Here is a 17,099-nt window from a genome sequence, read left to right as displayed (position 1 = left end):
GAGCCCCCCAGAAACAAGCAGTGGCCCGAACACAGCTGTGAGCTATTGGAGTGAGGTCTCAGCCAGCGAGGCAGGGGCAGGTAAGGGGCTGCCTTCCCCTCTGCCCATCCTGCCTGATGCCTTCCATGGGTCAGGGAAGAATCAGGACAGATCCAGCGCCATGCAGCACTGTATAGGGAGCAATCCCAAAGGAGGGCCCATGAGTGCACGGTGGCACACAGGGCTTGTCACCAAATTCAGATGATGCCATCTCACCCTGGGGATTCTCTGGTGTCTGATACAGGGTTGTGCCCAGGGAGCAGCCTCTACCAGGGTACAGCCGGAGGAGAGCAGACCCCATTTGTCTGCTGTCACCAGCCTCATCAAAGTCTTGTAAAACAATAGCGAAGTCAATGGGCTGCAGGAGTCAGATTAGCTGTTTCTTTGCCCTGAGCTGCCATAAAGCTCATTCATCCGGATAGAAAAGGTTTTGTCACTGCAGAGCGTGCAGAGCAGCACCCAACACGCCCCAGCCCTGGAGGAAAGGGCTGCAGCTGGGGTACCCCTGCAGGATGAGGGACCCCCAAAGGTCCCACCAGCTTCCACCTTCAACAGGCAGCTTCTACATGCTTGCAAGCTGGACCTCCCACCCACAGCCACCCCACAAAAATCCCCCTCCAAGCGAGACATGAGAAAGAATCAGGGTCTCTCTGGTTTTCTTTAGAGCAATAAATTACTGAATTAAGCAAATCTCCTGAAATATATAATATGCTGCTTGCTTGATTGGTTGTTATTAATAATGCATTGCTCAATCTAAACCATTCATGAAATGACACCCTGCTAGCCCCAAGCAAAGTGCTTTGGGACTCAGGAGGGGGAAAAACAAAAGGCAAGAAGGAGCAGCATAAATCCTTCCTGTTTATGAAAGTGGATTTCTTCCCTCAACAATCATGCAAAACTAATTAGAGCCAAAGGGCTGGTTCCTCTGCATTTGATTATGCCCTGTGAGATCACTCAGGTTGGCTGGCCAGAGTGGAGTAAGCCTGAGAAATGTTACCTGGATTATATTTCTAATAAAAACATCACCCTGCTAACATCCAAACAGGTTTGCATCCAATGGATCATCAAGAGCAAGGACAGGGTGGTCAGCTGAGGAAAGCCTTGCCTAAATGGAAGAAGCCACATCATCTCTGACCAGCGAGGTCCTGCAGTCAGGATGTTCCCAGGGTGGTGGTTTGATGCACTCACCTGAACTTGGAGGAGCTAACTTGGGGCTAGAAGCTAGAGAAGCCAGGAGAGCCCGAACTGGGGGCTTGGCCTTCTCCTCCTTATATAGGCAATGCCCCTGACCAGCACAGTGAGGAGGGCTCCTCCTTCAGACACCAACTGGAGATTAATGGTGTAAAGCAGTAAACTCACTGACTACAGAGGTGATCCAGTGATTCTTCCAGCTGGGAGGCTGCCCCCATTTATACCAGTGGGAAATGTGTCCCCAGAGCTGCGATGGTCAACACCAGCTGTGGACCTGGCCCCAGCCCAGCTTCTACTTGTCCCATGTTTAGGACCATGCTGAAATTTAGGGTGCCTGGTGCTGCGGTAGGTGTGGTGTGAGAAGGAGAGGTTGACAGCCCCAAAGCCTGCTTTTCCGTCTGTCTGTCTGTCCCTCCTTCCATGCCTCCACCCTCCACTGTCGTCTCTTGGAGCTCTCATCTGAGGGGATAGAAAAATGACCACAGAGTACTGATGTTATTGCCTGTGCTCAGCTCAGCCCATGGGAAACTGAGGCACAAGTGGTGACATAAACCCTGCATAAGTCCACTCGGGAGGCATGAATGGGGAGGTGGATGGATGGTGTAACCCACGCCATGCAGCTTTATGCTATGATGACCTCCAGAGTGTGAAGGTTAGGGTCTGGCCCTCAGGAGCAGGAGGAGGGATGTGTTATCCATCCTGTCACACGTGTCTCATCCCCTGACCCATATCTAGCACAACACACTGCCTTCAATGCTCCTGAAATGCTGCCACTGTATCTAGGACACTTGGGTCACTTCCTCTTGCATGATGAATGAAGGCATCTTGGGAAGAGCTCAGCATAGCGTGGTGGATAGCAGCCAAGCCAGAAAGCATATTCTCCATGCTGGCCACATCCTTGTGGCATTTTAACCTACTTCCATGCTTCTCAAGGCAACTTTGCCATCTTACAGCCCTGCATCTCCCACCTGAGCTCTGCATCCCAAGTCCCTACCATGGATGAATGCCGTCAAGGGCTGACCCATGGTCCCGGAGCCCCACAGAGGCCTGGAGAGCTTGGGACGTCTGATAACCTGACACACAGCAGTGCTGGGTGAGGAGCAGTGTGGGTACACATCTGGCCTGCTTAGAGATGCTGAGGCCCCAAGTGCTGCCCTGCTTACCACGGGACTCCCTGCCATGAGGTTTGGGAGAGGCTGGCAGCCCATGGGTGTTCAGAGAGTGAGCAGAACAGGGGAAAAAATGCTTATAAACCACAACTCCAGATGTCTGATGCTGTAATTCCCTGAGCTGCAAATTGTTAGTGCTTGGGAGAGTGTCATGGTAAGGGTGAGGGCATGCTTGGGCAACAAGCCAGCCGTGGGGATGGGAAGGGAGTGAGTCATGGCTCAGCCCCGAAGATGCTGAGAGCACCACAGCAGTTCAAACTCTGCTCCAGCAGGAAGGAAGACATAGAAGTAGTGCCCTGCAGATATCTGCTTTGGTTTTGAAGCGATGCCTCCCTCCTTCTTGACTTCTCTCCAGCCTCCTGTAGCTCCCCCAAAGTGAGGTGGCCTTGTCTATCTGCTTGGGACAGTCCCCTAGACCATACCAAGGCCTTTTTTGGGGGATGTCAGTTGGGCTGTGCCAAAACTGTGCCAGGGAGTGTGGTGACAGCCACGGTGTAGGTGGCCACGGTGCGACACTCAGACAGTGTTGGTTCACTCGCATGGAAACAAGGTGGAAAGCTAAGCACCTCGCCCGCCCCGTGGGTGTCAACCACCTGCTAGGCCTCAGATCACAGAGCTGAAGGGAAAATGAGGCACATCGGAGGCCAACCGCTTTGGCAGAGGTGCTCCCTGGGCATCAGGCATCAGGCTGGGGGACTTCGGACGCAGCTCCTGGGAAAGCGGAGGTGCCTGGAGCCAGCATCGAGGATCAGACCTGGCATTCCGCTGTCAAGCAGCTTCCTCTCTCTGCTCCTCCAGCCATCTCCCCCTTTCCAGCTTCTCGTCTTTGCGAGAACACGCCCATCGCCTTGGCCTCAGGGCGGGGATGCGGAGCCGGGCTCCCCCCGAGGGAGACATGAGTGGGCTTTTGCTCTGCCTGCGAGCAAGCACAGAGGCGGCGAGACATACACACACCCCCTCCGCAAGACCCCCGGAGCTCCCCACCCCTGGAGCCCCCGGGACGTGACCAGCACCCGCGGGGAGGGGAGGGGGGAGGATAGCCGCAGGGCCGGGCCGCAGCTTTAGGCGGGGCCGCTGGCTGTCAAGACAGAGCCGGGTCGGGGACACCGGGAGGACCGGGCTGACCCATCCGAGCCCATGCGGAGCCCGGCAGAGCTCCCGCGGCCGGTGCGGGGAAGGAGATGGAGGGATGCGGGGGGTGGGAGGGATGGCGGGAGGCAGGAATCGATCCCGCTCACAAAATCAACGATTTCTCGGGTTTCTCATGACAGGGGCACGGGAGGAGGGGCGGGGGAAGGCGAGGGGCAGGAGCGGGGTGGGTAGTGGGAGGACAGACCCCCACGTCGAGGTGAAACTGCGAAGGGGAGAGTGGGCTCCCCGTTACCGCGCCTTTCCACGGGGTCGAAACCTCCAGGAGGAAGATGAGGGAGAGCGGCCCCGTCCCGGGAGCCCCCGGCAGTCCCCCCTGCCCCCTCCAATCTCCGCATCTCCTTCTCCCTCCGCTCAAATTCTTAAAAGCTCTTTGCATTCAGTTAGCGCCCTGCAGAAGGGCCGGGCCGGGCTGGGCCGGCGGCAGACGCCGCATATCGCCCCGCAGAAATACCGCATCGCCCGGGCGGGGCGGGGGCGGGGGGGAGGGCGGCAGCGCCGGGGCGACCGGGAGGGCTGGGCTGGGTCCCGAGCCCCGCTTTCCCGTCCACAAGCCTTTCCCAAAGCGCTGCGGCTCCGCGATGTCCCGGGAGGACGGGGGTAGCCGTGTTCCCGTACCTGCCCCGACGGCACCCCGGTCCCTCCGGGGGGAGGACACGGACAGAGGGAGAGGACCCGGAGAGAAAGAGGGGAGCGGGGGGCGGGTGGGGCTGGGTTGTGGCTGCTACCAAGTGCATGTGAGTCGTACTCGTTGCTTTGCGGGGGGAGGGTTTATTACGGGTGGGAGGGGTGGGGTTTTTTTGGTTTTGGTTTTGTGTGTTTTCGTGGTTTTTTTTTGTTGTGGTTTTTTTTTTTTGGGGGGGGTGGGGGGGTGGGGTGCCATGCCCGCCCCGGGAAGCAGCCGGTTTCGTCCCCGCCGGAGGCTGGCGAGCGGCGGCAGTGGGTGGGTGGTGGGATGGGAAAGGGGTGGCGAGGAGGGAGGGGGCAGCCGTGCGGAGGGGGAGGCTGGCAGAAATGCTAATTCCTCCCTTCGCGCTCTCCTCGGCAGCCCAGTGCCCGTACGGCCCCGCTCCGGCTCGCAGCTCAGCCCGGAGAGGTGCGGGGGTACGGGTGGGGTGTCCCCCCCGCCCCCGCCCCGCTCCTCGCCGCGCCCCTCACCGTCGTGTCCGGGCTGGCAAAGGCTCCTCCGTGGCAGAGGGAGAGGGGTCCGGAGGAGGATGCGGAGGACCGGTAACGGCGAGGAGAAGGGCTGCGCGTTTCTTAACGCCACTTAGGAGCGGGTAAGGTGCGGGGTCATCCCCGGTGCGACAAGAAGGGGGGGAACAGAGGCGAAATGGGGAGGGCCGTCAGGGGGGAGAGGAAAATAGGGAAGGAGAGAACTAGGGAGAGACGAAGAAGGGAGGATGAAAGTGGGGAGAGGAAGAGAGAAAAGGCTGGAAGGAGAAAAAGAAAAAGAAAAATAATATAGAAAGGAGAAATTAAAGCTGAGAAGAAAGAAAATGAGATTTAATATTTTTTTGGTGGGTGGAGGAAAAGCGCAATCAAGACAAGAAAAAGAGAGTCAGAAGGGTGGGAAGAGCTGGAGGGGAAAGGGAGGAAAACGGAAGAGAGGAGGGGAAGGGGGAAGAGGGGATGAGAAGGAGCGAGGGGGCGGCTGCTGGGGGGGGAGCCGGGCACGGACAATGGGACGAGGCCTGGCCGCAGCCTCTCACCGGGCGGGGACCGGGGACGGGAGTGGTGTGGAGAGAGGAGGCAGGAGCCCTGAGAGCCCCCTGTGTCCCTTGGCAGGGGGAGATGGCCCCGCTGCTATCCCTGTGGCTGGTGGCCCTGCTCAGCATGGCCCGGGCGTGCCCTGAGCCCTGCGCTTGCGTGGACAAGTACGCCCACCAGTTCGCTGACTGCGCCTACAAGGATCTTCAAGTGGTGCCCACAGGGTTGCCCTCCAACGTGACCACCCTTAGCCTCTCAGCTAACAAGATCACTTCGCTGCAATGGCGTTCATTTGTGGAGGTGACCCAGGTCACCTCCCTCTGGTTGGCACACAACGAGATCCGCTCCATCGAGCCTGGTACCTTCGTCATCCTGGTGCAGCTGAAAAACCTCGACATCAGCCACAACCAGATAGTTGATTTCCCCTGGCAGGACCTCTACAACCTCAGCGCTCTCCAGCTGCTCAAGATGAACAATAACCACATGGCTCTGGTGCCTCAGGGTGCTTTCCACACTCTGAAGGACCTCCGGTCCCTACGCATCAACAACAACAAGTTCACCACCCTTGCAGAGGGTATCTTTGACTCGCTTAGTTCCCTCTCCCACCTGCAGATCTACAACAACCCCTTTGAGTGCTCCTGCAAGCTCCAGTGGTTGAAGAAGTGGATGGACAGCACACTCATCTCCATCCCCGAGAAGGACTCCATCACTTGTGCCCTCCCGGAGCAGCTCCAAGGAGTGCCGGTGAGAAAGATCCCAGACATGCAGTGCACCTCGCCTACTGTGCAGCTCACCTATTACCCCAACCTGGACACCACGGAGCTCTTTGATGGCTTCACCCTGACTCTACACTGTGCCATAACGGGCACCCCACTGCCTGAAGTGAGCTGGAAGATCCACACCTCCAGCCAAACCCTAGAGCTCAATGGGAACCCAAAGGAGAGTGCTGGGAAGGACCTCCCCAAACAGGACCCCGAGCGTTTCTTGGTCTTCAAAAATGGCACGTTGGTGATCCCCCACCTGAGCAAGCGGGAAGAAGGCACCTACACCTGCCTGGCCACCAATGAAATGGGGAGCAACCAGACCTCTGTCAACGTGGCTGTGGCAGGCACCCAGAAATACCCACTACAGCCTGGGAGGGACCCGCTGGGGGGTAAAGCACAGCCAGGTGACAAGAAGCCTGGGGCCAAGGGAGCAAAGAACAGTGTGCTCATGCCAGATGAGAGGAACAAACCCTTCGGTCCCACCCGGCAGAGCCAACCATCCTTGGCAGCTGAAACAGACTCCACAGGAGATGGGCAAATCCCTTTCCAGCTTCCACCCTTTGAGAAGAAATGTGGCTCCAAACAAATCAGCAAGTACATTTCCAACCACGCCTTCAACCAGAGTGGCGACTTCAAACAGCACACGTTTGACCTGGGGGTGATCGCCTTAGATGTGTCAGAGCGCGATGCCCGGGTGCAGCTCACACCCACCTACATGCAGCCCGAGAAGGTCCACCTCAGGATGCTCTACCTGTGCCAGGAGAGCAGCCAGGGCCACGCCTTGGTCCAGTGGTCCAAGATTGAGGAAGGGGTGAACTCATACTGGTTCCAAGGCTTGAACCCCGGCACCAACTATTCTGTGTGTCTCACCTACCTGGGGGAGGACTGCCAGGTCCAAGTGGTCTTCACGACCAAAAAAGAGATCCCCTCGCTCATCATCATCGTGGTTGTGAGCATCTTCTTGCTGGTGCTGGCCACCTTACCCCTGATGGGTGCCACGTGGTGCCACCTCCTCTCCAAGTACCAAGGGAAGACTTACAAGCTCATCATGAAGGCCCAGAACCCAGACCAGATGGAGAAGCACATGGCCGCCGACTTCGACCCCCGCGCCTCCTACCTAGAGTCTGAGAAGAATTACAACCCCAGCGAGATGGGAGAAGCGGATGTGGAGGAAGAAGACGAGGAGGACGATGATGATGGAGGCGGCAGGCGGAGGAGGAGGAGAGAAGCCGAAGGGGGTCCAGAACTGGAACAAGAGGAGAGCGTGGCAGCCAGCTCCATGGCAGAGTTGCAATCAAAAGGTAACGGTGAGGAGTTCGAGGTCCGCTCCGAGTACAGTGACAAGCTGCCGCTGGGTGCCGAGGCCGTCACCATCTCCCAAGAGATCAACGGCAACTACCGGCAGCGCCCCCGCTGAGCCTCCCCGCACCCCCTCCGCCCCAACCCCGGTCCCCACGTCCCCCCTGCACCCCCCCGCCTCCCGGGACGCCGCCGGTGCTTTTCCTCCGAGGAAAGACCGAAGCATCCTCAGCGACTCCCGCCTGACCTTCCTCCTCCTCCTTGTCCTCTTCCTCCTCCCTCAGGCGGCAGGTCTCCGGGGAAGGGACTTCGCCCCGGGGATGCTTGATGCGGGCGGGACGTTTCTTCCACGATTTCGTTTCCGTTTTGGGTAACGGCGGTCCTGCCTCCAGGATAGGCGGCAGCACCGCAACGATTCCCGCTCCCCCGCCCGCCTCTGCCCGCTGCCCGCCCTGTATTTTCTTTCCCTTTAAAGGAAAAAAACGAAAAAAAGAATAAAAACGGGTAAAAGAAAAAAGCCCGATATCCCAAGCCCTCCCCCCCACAACCCCGCTTTTTTTTCCTGGAAACCGTTCAGTCCTCGGCGGGTCCCTGTCGCTCCTCGGTCCGGTCCCGCCGCTCCCTCGGTCTCCGGTGAGTCCCCTCCGCTCTCCGGTCCGGTCCTCGCCGAGCCCCGGTGCGAACCCCACCCCTCCTCGGCATTATCCTCCCTGCTCCCCTCTCCGCGCCGCTTCCCGGTGGGTCCCCACCGCACCTCCGCCCGGTCCCCGCAGCTCCCCGGTGGGTGCCCATCGCGCTCCGGTGCATCCCTATTTTCCCGGGTGGGTGCCGGGGCTCCCCGGTCCCTGCCGCCATCCCTTCCGCGGTGGGTGCCGGGCCGCTTCCGCTGCCCTCCCCGGTGCTCCCCCCGTGACGTGCAGCACCCGGCAGGACTGGACAGCTCCGCGCCCCCCGCCCCCTCCCCGGGGTGGCGGCGGGGGCTCGACCCTCTCCCCGGTCCCATCCCGACCCACCCCGGCCCGGCGGAGCCCTTCGATGTGTGTTGGGTAGAGTAGCCTTGTAGCCAAGTGTCTGTGCCGTAGACGCGCCCGTGCTGCTGGCGGGCCGGCGGGGTGCGGGGGGCCCGGCCCCGGGACGCGAGGGGTCGCCGCTACCGCCCCCCCGCACTCCGGTCCCCGGGAGCCCCGCGGCCGGCGAGAGCCGCGGGCGCCTTTCTGCGAGCTTCTGTCTGTGAAAGAGTCAATAAAAGGGTTTGAAAGTGGAGCCGGGTCCGTGCTTGATGGGGGCGAGGGAGAGTTTGCGCCCAGTTCCGCTATTGCTGCTCCTGGGCTCTGCCCGGTACAGCCCCCGGTACAGCCTGGCACGGCCGAGGGGACCCGGAGGAAGTGGGAGACGGTGCAGAGACACATCACTGCAGCTACAGGCAAATCACACACACACTATAAATTTATATATATATAAAAATATATATATCTGCTCCTACACCATGCACGCACACAGCATATATGTTATATTTCTGTATTTATGTATATGCATATTATATATAATTCACAGACTACTATATATATAGATACACACACTATATATATACACGTCTATGCTGTATACCTTAATTGTATATACATACTTACAAACCGCGTACATACACAAATAATTCTTACATGCACACACATTTCGTATGTACTCAGTCTACACACATGGTGTAAATATATGTAAATGCAGCATATGTGTGAAAATACAAACCAATTATATACTCTGTAGACACACTCTCTATAAACTCACTGTATGGAAAAATACAAACAATATTTTCCCCCAGCACCTACACATGCTCTCCCCATGCACATACCAATTCTCATACACTATATACATACCTATGCAGTAGGTATATATATACACACAATATATACATACAATTTATAGAAGCTCTGTGTATATCTATGCACACTCATATGTATGATCAATATATGTGTAAATACATGTTAAATACCCATGTTAGCCATGTATACACATGTTCTTTCTCTGCACACATATACACCCAATGCTTATCTTCTATATACACCCTCTCTGTATGCACATACATTACTATATTCCCGGCACCATGCCGCCCTGCATTGCTGTGCTGGGGGAGGACTGGGCTGCCCGGGCAGGGATTAGCGTCACCCCAGTCCGCAAGTCCTCCCAGCCCTGAAACCTGGGGTGCCAAGAAGGTGTCCAGTGGATTTATGCCCCAGCCCAGCGGGAGTACTCCTTTCTCGTCCTGCTGGTGATTTAAGCCCACAGTTACACGGTGAAGATTTAAGGCTACCTTTGATTGCTTTTCTTATCAGGAGCTATGAAGCCACATGCCCTCCTAGTGTCCCTGCTTGAGAGGTGGTGTCCTGCCATTGTGTGGGGTTGGTCACCCACTCACCAGCACCCATGAGTGGCCCCTGAGGCCCCACCCGATGCCCCTCACCCTCCCCAAATACAACCTCCACATCCCAGCAGATCCCCCCCAAGCAAACACTCATTTCTCCATTCTCCAGAGGATGGCTTTCTATTTTAAGTCCATCCCCTGCATCTTTCTCCTGCAGCAGGGAGCATGGGGAAGACAGAAAAAGCAGGTCGGCATGCAAAGAGGCATCAGGCAGGGGTTGCCCCCCAAATCCCCCAAGTCCTGGGAATCTGAGGCTCTGCTGCAGCAGCCCAGGTGTTTGCTCCAGCTTTTAAAGACCCGTGACAAGAAGAGACTCCCTCTTGTAGACAAATACCCTTGTGTGGATACACTTATAATTGAGTTTCACGCTTAGAAACATATAAGGAATAGAAAAAGAACAATCATTTCTGCCTCCATTTAATTAGGGAGTAATAGATTTCCCCACCTAACATATCTACAGGGAACCTCGCCGTGATGAGCTACCTACCGAGGATGCTGGATTACTCTGAGATTTGCTCCTTTTCAGGAAGGCACTAATTAACACCCAGTGCCCAAAGGCAAAAAAAGGGGTCAGGAATGGAGCTCTGCATCCCCCCACCCCCTCCATGTCTGGAAAGTGTTTCTCCTGGAAAGGGTTAAAGCGTCCCAGCAGGGTGGCTCAGCCCCTCCTAAGGCATTAACCCTTCTGCAGAGCCCATCACCAGCCCCGGGGGTTGAGTGGGGTGTGCCCACGTGTGATGATGACAAGCTGGCACCCACGCAGCCTGGGCTGTCACGCGCTTATGGTGTCACCTAAACTGTGGGAAGGCGTCTGGCATCCTTTGCCCAGGACAGCCCAGAATAAAGAATCTTTCACTTCCCTCCCATCCCCAAGTTATCGCTTATCCCAGATCAAAAAAAAATGAAAAAATGAAGGGAAAAGAGCGACACCATGTCCCCCGCACTATGGTCACCAGTGGCACTGCAGCCCTCACCCACTGAAGGGGTTGTGCTTCCGTGGGGTCACAGATGGAGTCTGGGGCCCCCATAGAAGTTGTCAGAGCAGCATCCTTCATCTGCTGGGTGCGAGTGGCCAGAATTAGGCTTGGCCCTTTGCAGCCACCCCTGCTCTGCATCTTCCACTGGTTCAGAGCTCCCCAAACCCTTTCGGATGGGCTCTAAAGCTGTTCAAACTGTGTTTCACAGCACCATGGGCTGATGGACCACCTGCCTCCAGCCTGCCCTGATCTGAGGTGATGGGCATCAGTGATATCAACCCATGGCGGGGGTCAGGAAGCAACCCCCATGATGGCCCTGCCAGTGAGAGCATCAGCCCCAAGAGTGGCAGTGACAGCCCCCACAAATGCCTTGTAGAGCAGGTCCTGGCCCCCATGGAGAAAAACCCTAACTCACCCAGCACACCTGCATGTTCTGCAACAGCCACACTGGAAGCCTGCCCAATAAACTGCTCTAGATTCAAAATAATCCCCTTCTCCCTTTCATGGCACTAGTTTTCATCCCAATCCTGTTTACAGCCTGGCCTCAGCAACAGCAGCATCAGCCTGAGTGTGAAGGAAACAAGGTATGGCTGGGATACATGGAGTTGAAGCTCTCTTATGGGGCTCCACCTCACCCCTGCTCTACCTTGATGATGCTCAGGGCCTTTTCTAAAGCGGGTCTGGCTTGCTCCGGGATGGAGATCCTTGTATCTCTGCAGATGCCTTAGTGCTTCCATGTGCCAGCTGATTTGTACCACGTTGCTCCAATGCCAGCCCCACATAAGGTGGGTTTCCTACCAGAGATGCCCCAGTTTGGTCAGTGGATGAGTGTGGGAGGGCAGGGAGCAAGGACTGCTCAGCATCCCACTTCTGGATGCCCACCTCTGCCAGAGTGGTTTTGCCAGGCTGGAGAATGGTAGCCACAGGATGAATGCCCCACGACTACTTTAAAAAACTTTTATCAGCAGTTTATTGATGGGCAGAGGGATGGTTCTGGGTGACCTCCCTGTACCTTGACGGCTTGTTCTCCTTCTTCCTGCCACCCTGATGCAGCCTCTGGGCACCCGCCCACCCACCGTCCTTCCCACCCTGCCCCAGCCCCACACAGCCCTGCAGCAGGGCATCCTGCTGCCCCCAAGACCCTGAAGCCTTTCACCCCCTCTCAGAGGCAACTCACCGGCCAGCAGCCTCCCCATGTCCTCCAGAAGCCGCTCACCCTCCGCCCCGTCCCCCGTATGTCCCCTACAAGGTGAGGGACATGCTGGACCCGAGATGTGGGGTTAGGATCCCCCGGAGGGCAGAGGATTGGATGTTCCCCCAGCTCCGGGAGCAGACGGGGGGCCGGGCGCGGCTGGTCTCCGGGGGGAGGCGGGGAGGCGGAGGAAGGGCCCCCGCAGCCGTTTTCCGACAGCGGGAGTGGGTCTGTGCCATGGAAAACAAAAGGGCCCGGGGGACGGGGAGGGGAGGGGAGAAGTCCCGACGAGGACCGAGGGAACCGGCGGTCCCGTTTTCCCCCCCGCCACTTTCAGAGCAGCGGAGGCGCCTGGGCTCCATCCCCCTGAAGGCTGCCGGTGAAGGGGCAGGAGGGGCCGGGGAGGGGAGCGGGGGGCCGGGGACAGCCGCGGAGCGCCGGGGCCGGGAGGGACCGGGCTGGCCGGGCCCGGGAGAGAGGCAGGGCGGGAGGGCTGGATGGTTATTCACGGCTCTGGTATGCGGCGTGCAGACGCTGCTCACACCGCCCCCGGGCTGCCTCGGCCCGCCCCGGCCGCGGGGCAGCGATAGAGGCGGCGGAGAGAGGTAACTGCGCCCCCGGGGGAGATGCTGGAGGTGGAGGGAGGGGTTTGGGATGGGAGGGAGCCGGGGTGGAGGGGTGCTCCGGGAGCTCAGGCGGCGTGGGACCCCCCGCCTACCCCGGTGCTGCGTCCCCAGCCCTGCTCCCCCTGCATCCCGCAGCGCGTTGGTCGGGGTGATGGGGATCTGCCCCCGCAAGCCGGGACCAACACCTCGCTGGGCAGGTTGGGCTGGGACAGATAGAGGACACGCCGAAATTACACCAGCCTGGGGCTTTAAATACATCAGCTAAGGAGTATCCCCCACACCACTGCTGGGCTCCTTCCCTATCCCTTGAACCCCAGCCCTGGGGTGGTCTATTCTTGCAGGCCAGGACCCTTTGTATCCCCTTTTGCCCCACACCCCCTCCACCCCCACCCCAGTTGCTGTGCAGGCCACTCCCTTGCCCCTAAAATGTCTACCCCCTTCTGCTCTAAATGACAGGTTTGGGGACTGGAAGGAGCAGCAAAACTTGCCTACAAGCCAGAGACAAAGGGGTCGTGCTGCCAGCTCCTCGCAGAGCTGCAGTTAACCTCTTCCCCGGTGGGACACAGCTTCCAGACACTAGGAACCAAGCATGCACAGTCCCCTTTGCAAGGCAAGAAGGGGAATAAGGAGTTAGCTCAGAAATATTTAGCTCTAAAGACTTCCAGCAGCCAGGGACCCCACACTCCCTTGCTGAGAAAAAGCACTTGAGAAGCTGTATTTTTCCATGACTTGGAAAAATATGGAGATGGGGGGTTGGTTTGAGGTCTGAAAGCGTGCTGAAAATCCTGACAGCTTGATGGTTTAAGAGAAGTCTGGTTGTGAAAGAGCTGTGGTTGCTCCATTTCCTCTAATTCCAGCCTCAGCAGGGTGAACTCTGAAACCCCAGCTCCCACTTTTCATCCCAAATCCTGGGGAAACAGCATCCCGGGGGGGTTGGTATTTCATCAAAGATCAAATAGAGACATTTTCTAGTGGGGGAAGGAAAGGGTTTAGGGGGAAGTTCCCTGCTCATATAGGTAGTTGAAGGCTCTGCTCCTGGTGAGGAAATGTCTTCTTCAAATTAGGGAATAATTCAAACAACCTTTTCCAGCTGAAGCACTGGGGGAAATTACATGGATGCTTCACTCTTCTGCTGCTGCCTCTTAGTGCTTGGCAAGAAAAAGCAGATCATCATCTTGGCTAGCCCCTTCCTGTTCATTCTTCCCCCCCCCCCCCCGCCCCCCGTCTCTGTTCCCAGGAGGAATGATGAGGCCCCTGCTCTGCTGCCTCGGGCTGGCCTTGCTCCTGGGGCCCTCCTGCTTGGCCTGTCCCAGTGCCTGCTCCTGCTCCACCAAGAAGAATGGGCGGCTGTTGGCTGAGTGTGCCTACAAGGAGCTCCAGGAGGTACCCGAGGGGTTGTCCTCCAACGTGACCATCCTCACCTTGTCAGCCAACAGGATTGGCTGGTTGAGGCAGGGCTCCTTCACTGAGGTTCCTGAAGTGCAGTCACTGTGGTTGGGCTACAACCAGATTGGGGTGGTGGAACCGGGGGCTTTTGCCTTGTTGGTGCACCTGAAGAACCTGGACCTCAGCCACAACAAGATTGCAGATTTCCCCTGGCAGGACCTCCATAACCTCAGCGGTCTGCAGATCCTGAAGATGAACAACAACCGCCTGGCAGGGCTGCCCCGGGATGCTTTCCACTCTTTGAAGGACCTGCGCTCCCTCTGGCTCAATGACAACGAGTTGACCACCCTGGCCGAAGGAACCTTTGACAACCTGCCCTCCCTGTCCCAGTTGCAGATCTTCAACAACCCTTTCAACTGCTCCTGCAAGGTCTTCTGGCTGAAGAAGTGGACCGAGAACACCTCTGTCTCCATCACCAAGGGGGGGTCTACCCTGTGCATGGCTCCCAGCAGGCTGAAGGGCAGGGCTGTGACAGACATCCCTGAGCACCACTGTGTTGCTCCCTCTGTGCAGCTCACCTACCTCTCCAACCTGGACAACACTATCATGTACAACGGCCTCACCCTGACCCTGCACTGCAGCGTGGCAGGCAGCCCCCCACCAGAGATCAGGTGGAAGATCCAGACATCCAGCCGCCACGTTGAGATCAGCGGGCCCAACGTGGCACGGGATGGAAATGTCAAGCAGAGCCAGGAGCGTTTCTTGGTCTTCAAGAATGGTACCATGGCCATCCCCAACTTCAGCAAGGAGGATGAAGGCATCTACACCTGCCTTGCTGTCAATGATGTGGGCACACGGGATGTCTCGGTCAATGTGGCCTTGGCTGGGTCAGAGAATCCAGCTGAAGACCTGCTCCGAGATGACCCCCAAGCTAGCCACCTCGGGGGTCAGAGCTGCAACAAGGGGGATGAAATGGACCCCTCTGGTGCTGGAGAAAAGCTGGTGATTGTTTACCACATGCCGAGGGAGTCAAAGAGCAGGGCTGGAGGAGCGGTGCCCCAGGTCCACCTGGGGACCCTCCTGCTGGCTTGGGGCATCATGCTCTGCTGTTAAAGGGGGGGAGAAGGAAATGGTGCCTCGGGGGTTCCCCCTCTTTCTGTAGCATTTATCTTCACGTAGTGCCATGCCTTTGCTGAGCTTCTGAGAACTGCGGGCAGTCAGGAGTCAAAGGGCGCCAAGATGACTCAGGCCCAGGGCTGGTAGTTCAACTCCTCCTTAGATGGAGGTCAAGGCTGGGCTCCATTAGTTTAGAGTTTCAAACAGTCTTGGGTGATGTAGAGCAGATCTACACCATGCTGCCGCTTTCCAGGCATCCAAATCTGCCACCTCCTGACTTATCTCCCTCCTGAGACAAAAGTGCGGCTGCAGGATTAAAGCCCACCCTCAACAGGGTGACCATCACCCATCCCCAGAGCCCACCACGAGCCTTCCACCACCCACAGCAGCCAGCCATCACCAGAGAGGGGATCTCTCACAAAGAGGATCCCATTGGTCCAGCGGCACCAAAGGTGACATCCCCCACTGTGACCAACGCCCGGGCTCTTGGCTGGCCAGGACCAACCTTCCTATCACCAACCTTGCATGAAGCACCAGGAGCAGAAGAATCAGTCTGAGAATGGGGGAATAGCCCAGCACACGTGGCTTTGGGGGTCAGAGATATGATGGTGCTTTGTAAGCAGGATGGGTATGATAGGACACATTGCATGGGGCCATGGGCTTGGACCAGGCCATTTTGTGGAGCAGAAAAAGCTTCCCGCAGGCTTTGTCCCTGTAGGATCACAAAGAGCTCCTGCTGGTGGGGTGCTGGGCGCACCCAGGGTGCCTGCACCCTCTCTGCATGTCGCAGGATCAGGCCCTGCCACCCTCAATACCTCTCTCAGAGGTCATTTTTTCCCCACCCTCCCCTTTCACCGCTGAAGCCTGCAGTCCAAAACCCTCGGCTGGGCTGGAACCACCGAGCTGTAGTGCTCTAGCTCTGACCCCAGCGAGGAGGGATTGAGCCCAAAGAGACCAAAATAATTTCCCAGTGCTCCTCTCTGTTGGGGAAAAAAAGCAGGGGCTGTATGATGGAGTGGGAGGAAGAAAAATTGAGAAAATCCAGATGAGAGAGAAGGAGGCTAAGCTGACCTATAAGCCATAAACACAACTTTCTTTAAGTGCTTTAGCATTCCTGCATGGGACATATATACCATACCCAGCTGCCCCAGGGTGCAGGGGGATCCCTTGTCTCATGGCAGGGGGAGCTGAGCATCTCCATCTCGCCCACCCCGAGGCACAGGTGGTCTGGCTCTCCTGCCTTCTGCCAGTGCTCACCTGTAGGAGCTGGACGGACCCCTGTAGCCACCCTTGCCTTATAACCTAAGCTGTACAGACAGCACAATAAATACTTCTTGTTTGGTTTTGGTTGTTTTTTTTTTTAAACAAGCTGGTGCATGCTGCCCCTTTGCACCCCCAAATCCCGCAGACCCAGCATAATCTGGGGTACCACAGCTCATCACCAACCCCCTTCCCCCCTGCAGCTCCTCCAAAGTCCTCCCCAGGCTGTATCATCCCCACCACGATGACCCTGGAGGGAGGATGAATTTATAGGGTACCCAAAAACTTCCCCCATCACTGCCTGCAGCAGGCAGGGGAAGGTAACGATGCCAAAACCAGCTGAAAAGCAGCTGTCCCAGAGCCTCAAGCCTGCACACAAGCTCTTCAGGCCCATGATTTGGTGTCCAGCCAGCTCACAGAGTAAGGAAAGGGGTGGCTGAGGAGCTGCCACGGGCCAACACCGCCCAGGTACGGTGCTGAGGTCTCTGTGGGGTTCCCAAGGCAGAAAAAACCCAGAAACAGCCAGCGGCTCTTCGCACGAATGGCCTTTGATGCTAACAAGCAGGCACATATTTTTCCCATTACAGGCAGAAAGGATGAAAAACATCACAGCCCCAACAAGAGTTTCAGTTTCATTTCATAGGATACAACTTTTAACATCTATTTTATCCTATCTGGGGTCCTTCCCTCCCTGCATGCCAGGGAATAGAGGGGTACAGGAGCTTATTCCTGCAACCTCAGTTGGGAACAGTGTTTGGAGCCCAGGATAAGGATTTAAAAAAAAAAAAAAAAAAAGATTTAGGCT

General features: G+C 57.2%; 2 protein-coding genes across 5 annotated transcripts; both read left to right on the top strand.

Annotated features, from left to right (window-relative positions):
- The first annotated feature begins 3,379 nt into the window (after positions 1-3,379).
- Positions 3,380-8,578, top strand: LOC104047104 (immunoglobulin superfamily containing leucine-rich repeat protein 2). The gene is made up of 3 exons (XM_064456849.1): positions 3,380-3,566; positions 4,597-4,828; positions 5,337-8,578. Exon 3 carries the CDS (start codon positions 5,343-5,345, stop codon positions 7,437-7,439), a length of 2,097 nt encoding a protein of 698 aa, XP_064312919.1. The 5' UTR covers positions 3,380-3,566; positions 4,597-4,828; positions 5,337-5,342; the 3' UTR covers positions 7,440-8,578.
- A 3,315-nt stretch (positions 8,579-11,893) lies between these two features.
- Positions 11,894-16,378, top strand: ISLR (immunoglobulin superfamily containing leucine rich repeat). 4 transcript variants are annotated; one of them, XM_064456845.1, is made up of 2 exons: positions 11,894-11,963; positions 13,770-16,378. In XM_064456845.1, exons 1-2 carry the CDS (start codon positions 11,909-11,911, stop codon positions 15,029-15,031), a joined length of 1,317 nt encoding a protein of 438 aa, XP_064312915.1. In that variant the 5' UTR covers positions 11,894-11,908; the 3' UTR covers positions 15,032-16,378. The 4 variants fall into 4 exon arrangements, with proteins under 4 accessions (XP_064312915.1, XP_064312918.1, XP_064312917.1 ...); XM_064456848.1 differs by lacking the exon at positions 11,894-11,963 and adding an exon at positions 12,105-12,134; XM_064456847.1 differs by lacking the exon at positions 11,894-11,963 and adding an exon at positions 12,215-12,285.
- The last annotated feature ends 721 nt before the right edge of the window (positions 16,379-17,099 follow it).

Source organism: Phalacrocorax carbo, chromosome 7 (genome assembly GCF_963921805.1).
Source record: "Phalacrocorax carbo chromosome 7, bPhaCar2.1, whole genome shotgun sequence".
NCBI lineage: Eukaryota > Metazoa > Chordata > Aves > Suliformes > Phalacrocoracidae > Phalacrocorax > Phalacrocorax carbo.
This window is presented reverse-complemented; position numbering and strand designations above follow the sequence as displayed.